Genomic DNA, 14,899 nt, shown 5'->3' with positions numbered 1-14,899 from the left:
AAAAGAGAGCTGACAGTTTGCGATCTAATTCTCATGACTAATGACCTAGATGTGTATCGTTCATTTTACATATATTTCTAGCCAAAAAGGACTGACGCAAAGTCTATTCTTACAGGACCACGCATCACGGCTTTTGTTATACACAGAACACTGTTCTAAAACTGGCACATTCCCTTCTGCCTTAGCTAAACCCAGGAAAAAGTAAATCCTCCAACCTCATACAAGTTCATGATTCAAAAACAAATTCTCATCAATATTTTTAATATATAACAAACAAGAATGTTGGTATTACATGTTCTCTAATCTGTATATTATTACACACAAAAAACTATGTTAAAACACCATTAAGTTTGCTTAATTCAGCCCCCTTTTGCTTATGCAGTCTTTAATTATCTGATCACATATTTTTGCCACAGGTTCCTGCCTCCTCTTGTGCACAGTTAATGAGCAGCTATTCAACATTCAATGTGTCCCACTAGGCTTTATTTACTGCATACTATTCAACCCCTGTCTCAAAGACATAATTATTATTAATTTCTGCATGGGAAAAAATGGTGCTGTCATGGTACAGTCTTGGATCTTTACAAACATTAATTAATTTATTTTCCCAACACCAATGTGAGGTGAGGTGGTAATATTCCCATTTAGCAGATAGGGAACTGAGACCCAGAGAGATTAAAGCTAATTCACATGAGATGATTACAGTGGTCCCTTGACTGTTTAATCTATGAACCTATGAAAACTGCCCACTAATTTTGGGTGCCCAATCTGAGATGCCGAGGACCTGATTTTTCAGTGTATGTTACGTCATAGAACAGTTTATATGTTTAAAGCACAGCTCCCATTGACGTCAGCTGCAGCTGTGGGTGCTCAGTAACTGCCACTCAGATCAGATCCCAAATCAGTCATCCAAAAAATGAGGAACACACAATTCGTAAAAAGTCTGATTTAAGTGAGTTGCCCAGCATCACACAGGGACACTGTGGCACAGGCAGGAGTGCTCCAGTGCTCCAGGGCAGTAATCATTCCTTTTAATCATGAGATCATCCTTTATCCTTCTCCAGTTCCTAGCCTCATTCACTACACACATTCCAGCTTCCTCAAAAAATGAGTCTGGTGTCATACAGACAACAGCCTCATTCATTACACCACCCCGATTCATCCCGAGCGCAGGTTCATCCTGTGCAGTTAGTGAGGCATCAGGCCTGTAGAAAAATAGGATGTGATCATGTACTTAATGTCTGTATCATAATGCATATGCAAAAAGGGGCTGAATTAAGGTTGCATAGGTTCCTCCCACTGTGCTCAGCAGACAACCTTAATTCTGGCATTTACTAACTTTTGAGTGTTCAACTTTGCAACCATGAATTTCTTTTACCTGAGTTTTTTAAATGGAATTTTAGCATTAAAACAAAACGAACAAAAAACAAACCACCTAGAAATTTCATCATGTGGAACCATATTTTCACCTACAGGATTCATCATAGGTGCTGGATCCTCTAGATGCACAGCACAGACCTCTACCACTTGAGCTAACAGAGAAATTGATAGTAGTAGTAGCAGGTTGTCATCCTCTTTGTGGACCAGCACCAGAGGGAGACGACAGACACATTTTGCCTGTAGGTTTCACAGATATCTTCTGACTGCAGTGGAATGTTGAGACTCGGGAATCTTGGGTTTCATTCTAGTTTCTGGAGGGGACTACACTGTAGGGGAGGTCACAGACTCTTCTGTCCCTATTCCTTCAAGCCTGATCCATGCCCCAGTCATGTCTTTACTCCTTCCATCTCTGGCTCCTTGTCCCAGTCACACAGGTAGTCCCAGTCAGTCTCCCCACCCCTCGGGCTCCTCATTCCAGTCCCAGTCTCCCTCCTTGGGCTCCTCATCCCAGTTCCCCCTCCATACTCCTCGACCAATTCTACTTGCCTGGCGATTCCCAGTCTCCCCATCCTGGCTTCTCCTCTGATTTCAGTTCCTCATCCACTCGCATTTCCCCACCCAGCTTCTGCTCTTGGTCTCTTTGCTAGTCAGCCCCTGTCTACTCATCACAACCTCCCTCCAACAGGCTCCATGTTCCAATCTACCACCCCCACCCCTCCAGGTTTGGCTCTTATCCCCTCTGCATGCTAGTCAGGCTGTCCTGGCAAGAGAGACAGTCTTCCTGCTCTCACTTCCTGCACCTGATGCCACAGCAAAAATCTCACCCTGAGGCAGACACCTGGCATGGACAATTTCAGCCTGAATAGTTAAAGTTTGGCAAAGATATTAGCAACTGAAAACAGGGTCTTTTAGTGGCAAATGTTGGGGAACCTTAACTATACGTGCACTACCATCTCCACTGTTAATGATTTCAACACCAACTTCTCCCCAACTGTAATTAGGCCTTTAAAACTAGCCCAGTTCCTCTTGGGGCTTTAAAGGTCCTTTCTGGAAAATGCCTATTAAAATATTTAAATTGCCAGTGGTTAGGATAATGGGTGTATACCTCATGTACCCATAAAACCCCACATGTGCGAGTACAGAAGTGTAATTGTAAGCACAAGGTCCAACCTGCATAAGTTGGGACTCTCTTGTACAAGCATGTGTTAGCACAAAGGTGGGGTCTGGTAAGTGAAATAGGGGTACCTATATTGTTGATGGACTGTAAGTTACACCCTCTTTTGAAAATTTGATCCTTAGAGACAATTACCCACTCAAAAAGGGGGCAGCAGAAGCAGAAGTGGTGCTGAGACCTAAGGTTTAGCTGAGTAATGCTTGAAATCCTGGTAATTAACACTGTGTTTTGAAGGTGCTGAATGGGTAGTTTGGTGTTTTATTGCCCATGAGTCCATCCTAGGAGGTACACACATTACTTAACATAAAAAACAACACTGGAATTAAATTGGAATTTAATACCAATTTTCAAGACAATAAAAATCCAACCCCTCTTCAGCAAACTCTGCCCAAAACATGGCTCCATTGAAGTCAACGAAAATTTTATCATTTGCTTTAATAAGACCAGGATTTCAGCCCTGATCTCTGCAAGCATTGGCATTAGCAAAAGAGTAGGGCACATTTTGTTCAATGCATTTTCTGGGTAAATCTGCAATCTGAGGCATGAATTCAGCTCGTGGAGCCATATACAGGCTAGTTTTATCCATACAGCATGGCTAAAAATAGCTGCATAGCTGGGATGGCATGGGCTTTATCATGGGTTGCGCAAGCACCCCGGAGACCCAGGGCACCTACTCTTGTTACTGAAGTCCAAGCTACCACATCTACAATGCTATTTTTAGCCAGGCCAAAGCTGGCATGGATGTGTCTATCCAAGCAACAATCACACCTTGGATTGCCAGGCAGACAATACCTTAAGTGAAATAGCTGGGTAAAGGCCAGAATGGTCCATCATTTGGCAGAGCAACACTCCCACTTGCATACAATGAAGTGAGCTGTAGCTCACGAAAGCTTATGCTCAAATAAATTTGTCTCTAAGGTGCCACAAGTCCTCCTTTTCTTTTTACTCCCACTTGGGGAGCAGGATGAAGTCTCAGGTAAGAGCAGCAGCAGCAAGAGCTATCAGGGAGAAAATAATCCCCCTCTCAGAGGGCTGTGACTAGAGACATTATTTCATGCACGTTTCGCTTCCCTTTACTTTACTTACATTCAATTAAGTTCTTAGCAAGTTCATTTTGAAGCTCAGGCTCTGCTTTAAGCGGGAACATTAATGAAAACCAAGCAGCCCTAATTTATATCTATGGGCATGTTCTTAAAAACTGACATTAAACACCACACTAGCTTTTCAGACCCTGTTGTGAGTGTAATAGTTCGATACAGAATTTCTGAAACTTACTACCGGATGATTTTCCAAATGCTTCCACAACTTTAGTGGTAGAAAACCTTATTTTTAAAACATTACATTTTAATTCTTAGAGCAACATGCACTTGTGAGGCAGCAGGAAATGTCTAACAGGTCAACGAGGGCCTAATGCTAGTCTGACAGACCACACAAGCCACCTTTGTTCATGGACAAACTTCACACGTTCTCATGATAGACCCACTTGATGACCTCACAGTATATTTATTTACATATGCAAACCACAATATAACCATGGCAATACAATTTTTATAGGACTGTAAGCACCTAGTGGCAGGGCTCTTGTCTGCACATGCTTAACATGCTTTTGGTGCTAAGCCCACCACAAATGATCACAACAATTAATGTATGCCAAGTTTATACTTTCAGGGAGTATTTTCCTGGCTTAAAACATGGTTTTGTTTATGTCACTATCAAGAGAATGCTAGAGCAGAACACCTCTCCCCGCCCCAAACCCCCGGTCCTCCTGGTAGCAAAAGCTTCAACATAAATTATATAAAGCTAAAGCAACCCTTTTATTTCCTGGAATATGCAAATCTTGATATGAGGATTTCAGATTTTTGCACCTTTTTTTAACTGCTAAGAAAAAACGGGGAGCAATCTTCTTTACTTATACTTTTCAACACAGTAGTAGTAGTATTGAAAGGCAACACATTATGCTCCTGTAGAACCTCACTAATAGGCACTAATGAATGACTGGGAGTCCCATTGTGAATTACTAAATTTGACAAATCATCAGGGAAGTGGAACACATACAAACAAACCAAACCAAATGTTTTGCATCACAACATGCATTTTTAGAATTCATTTTGACAATTATTTTTTAGGATTTTTCACCCTTATAATAGTTCATAATGTTTAGTCTTGAGAAAAGAAGAGTGAGAAAAGAAGCCTTCAAATATGTGAAAGGATTTTACAAAGAGGACTGTGATCTGAAGTAGAAGTAATTGACTTAATCTACAGCCCTGAAGATTTAGGACAGATAGTAGGAAGAACTTTTTCATATAGGGTAATTAAGTACTGCAATAGGTTACCATGGAGGTTGTGGAGCCCCCATCACTGGAGGTTTTAAAGAACAGGTTGGACAGGGCTGGTCTAGATATATCTGGTCCTGTCTCAGGGCAGGGGCCTGCAATAGATGCCCTCTTGAGGTCCCGTTCTTAGGCTGGATATTAGGAAAAACTTTTTCACTAGGAGGGTGGTGAAGCACTGGAATGCATTACGTAGGGAAGTGGTGGAATCTCCTTCCTTTGAGGTTTTTAAGGTCAGGCTTGACAAAGCCCTGGCTGGGATGATTTAGTTGGGGATCGGTCCTGCTTTGAGCAGGGGGTTGGACTAGATGACCTCCTGAGGTCCCTTCCAACCCTGATATTCTATGATTCAGCCCTACACTTACGATTCTAGGTATTAGTAAATGTTCTACAGTAGATACTGTAAAACAAATGGTGTCTTGCTAAAATGAGATATCATTATAATGGTCTGGTGTTAAATCTTTTAGAGAAGCTTGGAGGATTACTGCCATTTATGTGTGTGTCTCATAGAGTGTGTGATCGATTGAACTGTCCAGTGAAATCCAACCGTATATGTACAGCGATGTACATGGATAAAGTGACACCAATATTTTGGGTATTTTTCAACATTTCTGATATCTAGTTTTTATCTTTCCTTCATTCTAATCCTCTTTCAGCCCCTCCTCACAGCTGCTTTGGGCAGGTATAATTCCTCTGCAAACAGAATTCCATGTCACTGTCCCAAATGTACTTAGAGAAATTGAAGGCAGGTCTGCTTCAACAATGAAGCAGAAATTAAAGCAACCAAAACCATTATACAACAGCACTGGAAATATCACAAACTCTTAGATAATTTTTTAATACTAATTTTAAATATAAGTGTGTTGTGAAAACACTGGCTCATCTCAAGGCTAAAAACTATATTACCTGCCTTCAGCAGAGTCCAACATACAAAACACTCAAAAATACACAGAAGTCTCAGTTTAAGTTGCTTATATTGCTCTTCAATCAAACCACTAGATGGCAGTTCACCATTTATAAACAATGAAACTTATTACCTGTTTGTCAATGGCAAAGGATCGTGTATAACAAAGTGCTGGCAGGCACTACAATTACTACAGTTGTTTTCTAGGAACACAGACATGTTGTGGGAAACATCAATAGAAGTGGCTTTGTGCTAGTGTCCCACATGAAGGATATACACAAACGATAGAGACTCAGCTTCACGTTATTAAGTGGTGACAAAATAAATTCCTGTGTACGTGAACATTTAGAAAGAGTAGGGAAGCACATAATGTGAACACACAGTCAAAATTAACTTCCATGGTATGTCTTACTCACCCAGAACTTTACTAGGAAGAAGGCATTTTGGGGGCCCTTCCCAAACAGTTCCTTTAAACCACCTTTCTTTTCAGGGAATTTGTCATAAATCTGACGAATGTCCACTGATTCAAGCAACGGGTCACTGTAAGAATGGTTGGCATGTCCAATGTGCACAAAGAGGTGTTTATTGTACTGTAAGAAAAAAAGAAAAAGAAAAATCACTATTGTACAAGAAGAACAAAGGTTTATTTAAGATGAACAGTAAGTCTGTGTGTTCATGCTAAGATTAGGGTGCGTTGGTGGATTAGAAAAACCTGCCCTCGTCTACCTTTGGGGCCACGGTTTATTTGCAACATGATTTCCATGAAGTTACTTAGGTGGTCTTGGTACAGTCCCTAGTGAACAAGAGTCAATATCATAAAACCAGTTCTCCAACTGTAAACCTGCTAAGCATGGTTAACTGCAGGTAGGTGTTTACCTAAAAGACCAGAACAGCCAGCAAAGTGTTGATCAGCCCATCCTGAGCACAGTAAGATCAAGAAATTTATTTGAGCATAAGCTTTCGTGAGCTACAGCTCACTTCATCGGATGCATCCGATGAAGTAAGCTGTAGCTCACGAAAGCTTATGCTCAAATAAATTTGTTAGTCTCTAAGATGCCACAAGTACTCCTTTTCTTTTTGCGAATACAGACTAACACGGCTGCTACTCTGAAACCAGTAAGTTCAAGGTCATTAGAAAGAGTGATGGTGTCTGCACCATGCAGTTTAATGTCTTATGTATAGAGATCTTTAGTTTCTGCTAGTGCAACAGCTCCCTTAAATCGTTACATTACAAACATTTCTGTCTTTAAAAAAAAGTGTGCTGTCAGTTGCCTAAAGGAGAGGGAGTAGATTTGTCTTTAATTCCTAGAATTACAGTAAAAAAAAGGAACTAATAGGTCAGCTAGTCCATCTCCCTGCCAGAGTAGGATTTTTCCCTTTGGTATATTCCCCAATGCTTTGTTGAATCCACTTTCAAATGACCCAAGCTTCTACCACTCACTGTGGGAGCTAGTTTCACAGTTTCGCTGCCAGAATGTGTTACTTGATGTTCAACCTAAATTTCCCCCTTTCTAGTTTCATTCCACTACAACTAGTTATAGCCACCACCGGTACCACCCTAAACAATTCCTCTCCCTTCTCAGAAATCCTGGCTCCAATGAAGTCTGTCGTTAAACCCCATATTGACTTCAACGGGGCCAGGATTTTACTCATACTGTTTACACCCTGCATATTTGTCTGAGACTATAGCACATTGTAAAATCTGAAGTGAAAAAGAAGAGGACCTGATACTGTATGATGCTAAGTCCTTCCCAGAGGAGTGCTCCACACCTCATAAGACCAGATGAAAAGATGAAAGGAGCATGGTTGTTTTTTAACCACATAGATCACAAACAACATTTTGCTAACTCAGTTAAAGGGGAACCAATGTGCAGTCACTGAACAGCTGAAAACTTTGCAATATTTGATAGCTACTGGCTACAAGGTGGCAATTTCTAACAGGTAAGCATAAAATAATGTTGAAAACGCAGAGTGGACATTTGCCTGGCTATTTTGTTCACAATACATCTGCACACAAAACAGATTAAAATAACAGTTTCATACCTCAATAAACTGAACATCCAATCAAACCATGTAGCTGGCCTACCAAGCTAACCCATATTATCTCACAGTTTCTTTGTATTACCCTGTTTCCATCTCTTGTCACTTGTCTTACACTTTGACGGTAAGCTCTTTGGAGTGGGAACTGTCTTTTTGTTCTGTGTTTGTACAGCACCTAGCACAATGGGGTCCTGGTCCGTATCTAGGGCTCGCGATAAAAATAAATAATAATAATTGAATGCAACTTTCCCGAACAAATGTGCAAAACCAAGGAAAAGAAAGTAGACTGACTAGAGTTTTACCAACTGTACTTGGACAAGTAAACAAGTAAAACTAGTAAAATCATCCAGAGCAGCGAAATCTGAATTTAGAATACACTGGTGTATTTTATTTAGTGGAGGTGGGGGGGGATGGGGGGGGAAGAGCTTAACACTTCAGGCTTTAATAAACCTAAGCTCAATTCGTAAGATGTGAACATCAGTTATACAGATTTTCCTTGGAGCACTCTTTCAAAATAGCCCCCTCCCTATTTCCTCGGTGTGCACGTGGAAAACTTTCCCAATCTTTGCTTATAGATGCAACAAGCCCCAAAGGGGGAGTGTAGTCAAAATAGGGTGTTTCTACTCTAAAGAGCAAAGCACATAGGTCAGAAAAATAAACAAGTGAATGGAAGGGACTGAGTGCATGAATGAATGAATGCATGAATGAAAGTTTATCAGTAAGGCCTTACCATGAGCAGGTTTAAGTCACATACCAATCATTTACACAAGAATTACAGTAATTATCGTACTATTCAGTAACAATGAGGGATTATCATAACAATATCTTCAGAGTCGCTAGATTTGCCATTTTACTTGATAATTGAATGATAACTGCAGATGAAACATGCTTGCTATACACACAAAATACACACACACTACTTCACTTACATGTGATCTACATACAGTTACACATCATTGTATTATCTTGGAGCACCAAGCACATACAAAAATTAATATATGATATTGTTGGGAACCACTGCTGTTCTTGGTTTACCTTTTAAATGTCTGGTGATCAGGGAAAACAAGCAAGCAAGAACACTGGATTTTAGGTGGTGACTATAATTCAAGATAAATTCACACTGTGGGAAGATAACATATGAGAATTTGGGGCACGTAACTGTAGGCATAGATCTTGCCGGACATGAGTAAAATTTGAGTGCAAGGTTCAACTCTAAACAATGATTTGACAGGCTGTGTGCCGGAGACAGTGTTTCCAGGGCTAGTTGAGATAAGTGGGAACGCGCTGAACTGATTAACTTGAAATGCAGATAAAGGGAGGAAATAAGCAATCGGTCCTTACACAATCTCCAAAGTTATTGGTCCTTACATGATCTGCACAACGTCCAACCCAATTAGATCCAACAAGTAGAGATGTTAGTGGCAAGGAAAAATGTACATAAACTGTCTAGCATGTGACATGCTTGAACTGGAACTGGTATCACCCAGTACTTAAACCCCTGCACCTGGGTGGCCTCGTCCACGTGGTCATAGAGCTGTCACATGCCTAATAAAGTAACTTGAGTGATGAGCAGGAGTCAAATTGAGTTGTTTGGGATCCTGAGAATGGGATAAAGTGTTCTCTCAGAACTGGATGAGGTATTCTGGATAAGCCAAGTGCAAGAAGTCTTGGAAGGAATCCCAACATTATTGTCTTGCAAAATAACCTGGTAAAACATTTCTTCGGACATTATACATTTTTACGGTCTGGAAAATAATGTAGTAGAGTCCTCAGAATCCAAACTTAAATCAAAGAGACGTTATGTATATAGGACTACAGAGCAGATCACAGAGCCTTTATGCTGCTTAAATATAAAAGCAAAGTTAAAGACAGCTGTAAAGTTACTCTAGTTGCCTGCAGATCTTGCCAAAGTACCAGATGCTGCTGTAGCAAAAATTCTGACAGGATATAGTGGCACAGATGATATGACGTCACCTGAGAATATTCTTAGGACGTAAATGTTTATTTTGACATTGCATGTGTGATTATTTTCCGCTTATGTTGCTGTAATTCCTACATGAAATAGAATCATTACTAATCTAATTAGATAAGGCATATTTCTACAGGCTCATAAATGACACCACAATATTAGGCACAAGACAAATTTGTTATATGGGCGGTCTCCATGAAAAGTGTGTATATATGAAAGCGATGAGGTTAAGTTACATGGCTATATCTTCTGAGCCTATTAGTGTTTGAAAAGATCAAGAACATCTTCATTGTAAGCAAACTTCACTATTATTTCAGGCTGCATATTCCAGAATTATTGAAGTACATTAGTACTGAGGAATTTGCCCATGCCACAGTATTTAAAGGATTTACATTTGACATATACATTATTATATACTTTAAATACTGTAAACCACAGTGGGTCAAATCCTGTGTTTTTTTTAAGCATAGCAACTACATCAAAGTTTACAGACTACATTCCTGAGCTATTTCATCTGCAGAGTCTGCATTACACTCCATGCCCTAGAGATGGCTGCCTTTTACTGAACTCCTTCCCTTAAAAAATTCTAAATATCTGAGGAATGCAGTAAAGCCATGAAAAATGACTGCTGTCAACTAATACCACGAGAAAAATTAGAATCCACTTAGGAATTTAAAGGAACCAAGACAAATCGCCAATGTCAGAGGATGCTAACGTACAAGCTGCAGCAGAACAAAGACAAATCACCTACATTTGTTTTACTGTTCAATACATATACTGGCTCTTGTGAAATTATGTCCTTGTGTTCTACGGTTTTGCTCTTACATTCCACAAAACTAGGAGATGTGAGCTGCTACAGCTCTCTCTGATGCATTCTTGTGCTCCACAGTACCGGGGAAGGGCTCCCTGAATCTCATGCAACACAAATACACGTCTATTAAGCAAAGTTCTTTCAATTTCAGTGTCAAGATGCAGGCTGCACTGTAATTTGACATACACATACTCTCAAAGCATGAAAGCATAGAGTTTCAACCTGCAGCCTTCTACCATAGAACCAGTTGTTCCAACTATATCTTACAAGGCTAGATTGTGCCAGTTAGGCACAGCCTAGAGAGAAAAGAAATGTGGAGGTAGCACTGTCCTAGAGGATGTACTGGAAAGCATTCTGCTTACCTGAATTCCCTGGTCACAGGTGAAGCACGCTCACTATGAAAGCCCTTTGTAGGATACAGCCTCACGTCAGAGCCATAGATCCACCTCCTCTATGCCCATTTGGAATACCATGCACCTTTGGAGGAACAGGGAGGACACAATCCCTGCATTTCCTTGAACTTAGGGTCTGCAGAAATGACTGATCCTTAAAGGGGCCACACAAAGAGATGGCTCCTTGCTCCTTCCTCCCACTCCATACCCACATAAAGGCCAGACAGGCCTCAACCATCAGTTGTGCAGAGGCAAGATCCCGTGATCTTGTCTCACCCAACCTGGGACAGTTAGAAATACCTCACAAGCCAGGCCACTCCATGAAATTGACAGGCTCTTGCAAGTTTGTTCCAGCTCCAGTGGCCCTGATGACAGTGAAGCTCCAAGTTTTCAGGCGGAAAGGTCATGCATGCAGCAATGAAACCAGGGAGATTGTCTATCATTTCAGCCACAGCAACAAGGCATTCGGTGAAACTGCCATCATCAGCAGTAAGGAAGGGAGAGAACTGGATTAACTGGTTCTGTGTCTTATGGATCAAAACAAAAACCCAACAAAGCAGCTCTCTCAAATGGCCCTGTGCTGCATGTCTTCTATCCCTGCTGAAACAAAAAGAGGCCCTCTCTGTTCACTTTGGGTTGAATGTACTCTACACCAGTGGTTCCCATTGGGGGCTCGCGAAATATATCAGGGGGGTCTCAGAAAAAAATTCTGTAATGGCGGACAGAGCCGTCCCTAAGGACCCTGGGTGCTGGGACTGGCAGCCCGAGCCCCGGGACCGTGACTTCCTGGCAGAACAAGTTTAAGCTTTGTTGTTGTCGTACACTGTTTGCCTGGACTGCTCAAGACCTGAATACTTGTGGGAGGAACTCTTTAATTGAGTTGGCTTCTTAAATACCTTCATGCTGTTTCACATCTGTTACTCCTTGATGAAACATGTAGAAGGCTTAATCGAAGTGATATGAGCTACAAAAGTGAAATCTTGGAAGAGTGTTGCCGTTTTCATAATGTAATAAAATTAATAATGTAATGATAAATAATAATGCAATAATAAATGGTGTGTAATAACTGTGTCATAAAAAACCAAAATTATTTCCAAGATCACTGCTTCTATCATTTATGCTTAGGTAAGGGAGAAAATCCCTGGAAATATTCATTTTTAGGAGGGGGTTTGCGAGATTTGATATTTTTGTGAAAGGGGTTTGCAGGGTGCTAAAATTTAGGAACCACTGCTCTACACCAAAGTGAGCAATGGACTAAACTGGAAGCTCAGAAAGAAAGGGTGGGTGAAAGGCTCATGGTCTCGCTTGGCTCTGCCCAAGACACTTGGGGTATGTCTACACTGTGATAAAAGACCCACAGCACAACAGCAGGTGGTCTGGGTCAACTGGCTCAGGCTCGTTGGGCTTGGGCTGTGGGGCTATAAAATTGCAGTGTAGTTGTTCGGGCTTGGGCTGGAGCCTGAGCTCTGGGACCCATCCCACTCAAGGGGTCTCAGAGCCTGAGCTCCAGCTCAAATGTCTACACTGCAGGGGTTTTATTGCAGTGTAGACATACTCTTGATGAGGCAGCAAACAACCTTGTTCTAGTGGCTGGGGTTCTATAGATGTATCCTGTTTCGTGATCTGCTGTAGCTGAGATGTCTATCTACAAGGTACTACTGCTTGTGTCAGGTTAACAAACTGTACTATCGGAGGAAAAAGGAACAAAATGGGATAACTAAAAAATAATCGCCAAGACAAGAAGAGTCTGCATGCTACTGTAACCTGCATTGCCTTGGCTCTGAGGCATGGCCTTATCGGTAAATCTGACACCCTTTAATTTCCTGCTGATGTGAGAAAATAACTTACCCTGCCAAGAATTCCCTTTATTTCTAATAAAATTTTAGTGACTAAAATGTTCATTCCCACAGATTTAGCTTTCCACGGAAGGGGATCAGGACAGAGTTGGCCTAGCAATATTTTAACATAGCACGGGGGGCTGGTAGCACTGCCTATTGTTAAGGTTGCCTAGCACTTCCCATTCTAAGAACCTGGTTTCCATTGCTTATAACTTTTTCAGACTAACTATCTGGGCTGAAATTTTCGATGGTGGGTGTCTTGTCAGGATGAATTGTTCTGGAAAATTTCAGCCGAAACCTGTCAGCCATTGCTGACAATAGGGCTAAGGAAAAATACAGTGTTTTGCCCATGTTAAAAATATCCCCCCAAACTTCTTCGGAGAAGCTCTAGCACCCCCATGCTTTAAAGCAGGGACTTGAAATTTGGCAAGGGGTGGCCTTTGTGTTAAGCACATGCCCTTTGCCATCCCAGTGAAAATCTGCCCAAATTTGACCAAGTTACAAATCTCTGAAAAAATGCAGTTTGCACATGCTCAGTAGAGACTTCTTAGATTTTTAGCAGATGAGTAAGACTTTCCCTGACATTCCCGCTCTGGTCTGTTGCGGGCCATGCCAGGTCAGGGTCTGAGCACCTGAACTGAAAGCAGGGGGCCTGTCTCTCCTTTGCTGTCATTGGCTCCTCTCCTGGCAGGGGGGCGAGAGCCAGATCTGCAGGGTGGGGCAGGAACAGGGGAACAGAGTGGGACAGGAAGCTTGGGGGTAGGACAGAAACTGGAAATGAGTGGGATAAAGAGTAGGAACCAGTTAGCTGGCTGGGAGGGCGGGGGGGGGGGGTGAGAGGGGGAGGCCTGACTAGGAAACAGGGTAGAGGGGAGAACCAGGACTGGCTGGGGACAGGGACAAAGAAGCAGGCGGGCACTGAGATTAGATGAAGAGCCTGGGGAGGGAGATTGTGCCTGGGAGCTAGTGAAGACTGGAAATGACTGGAGGGGGAGTTGGGGTGTGACTGGAGGCCAGGGTAGGAGAGAGAGACAAACCGAATGAGGAACTGGGGAGTGGCAGAGAAATTTGGACTGGCTGGGCAAGGAGACTAAGAATGAAAAGCTGGGGGAAATGGAATGACTGTGCAAGGAGACTGGGACTGTGATGGGGAGTTAGGAGGGGTGAAACTAGATCTTGCTGGGCATGGAGATTGTGGAATGAAGACAACAACTGTCTGTATGAGGACAATGGGACTGGGGCCAGATACCAGGGTTAGAGAAGAGACAGGATAGGGAGCAGGTGGGGGACAGAAAGGGTCCTGTTTGGAGAAAACAGGTAGAAAAGAGTCTCTGCTCACTAGATCACATTCGCCTCCAGAGCCTGGAATGGACCCCAAGATCCCTGATCCACTATTCCTCTGCCCCCTCTAGTGCTGGGTCCACAAAAAAGATGACAAGCTACTATTGCTACCAATTACTCCGGTAGCTTAAATGACAGAGATCTGTGGGTTGAAAGGTTCCAAGCCCACTGAAGAACCATGGCATTAAGATGATGGCACTGGATGGAATTTCTGTTGTTTCAGGTTTGCCTTTTAAAAAAACTAGGGAATTACACACAAAAAGCCCCTCCTTTAATTACAAGAACATTATTAAATTTGCAAAGTCAAACAACTGCAATTTAAGAAACAAGCTAGATCCTACAGCTGTGTTTGGCAGGGTTAGCGCATGATACAGTGCTCCTGGCTAGCTACCAAGGTATAATTATTTGCATTTATCCCCACACTGATACACTTCCCAATTCACATCTTGACCATTAGTGAGAATCAACAAGGGTTCATTGTAATTTTACATCCCTAAAAACCCACTTCCATTATTTGCAATCCTCTCTTAGGAGTTTTTGAAATAAAATATCTCTGCTGATTCCACTTTCCACTTGTCAGCCGTGGTCCCCTATGCATCTAATGAAGTCAAAATTAATATGGTTATTTTTACTCCCTGGGTTTTGCACAAGCACCAATAACGATCTTGGCAGAGCTCTGGAAGCAGTGTTTGCTCACTAATTGTGACTGCAGAGCAAGCA

General features: G+C 41.9%; 1 protein-coding gene across 5 annotated transcripts in view; it reads right to left on the bottom strand.

Moving 5' to 3' along the window:
* TEAD1 (TEA domain transcription factor 1) overlaps positions 1-14,899 on the bottom strand; it is a 213,561-nt gene that overhangs the window by 19,244 nt on the left and 179,418 nt on the right. For all 5 annotated transcript variants that reach the window (XM_084630088.1, XM_084630089.1, XM_084630085.1 and 2 more), the window contains one exon: positions 6,205-6,378. In XM_084630088.1, coding sequence (XP_084486214.1) covers positions 6,205-6,378 — 174 coding nt within the window. The remainder of the gene's footprint in view (positions 1-6,204; positions 6,379-14,899) is intronic.

This window comes from Lepidochelys olivacea, assembly GCF_965140295.1.
Source record: "Lepidochelys olivacea isolate rLepOli2 genome assembly, chromosome: 6".
NCBI lineage: Eukaryota > Metazoa > Chordata > Testudines > Cheloniidae > Lepidochelys > Lepidochelys olivacea.
Note: the sequence above shows the minus strand (reverse complement) of the source record. Positions and strands in the feature narration are given on the sequence as shown.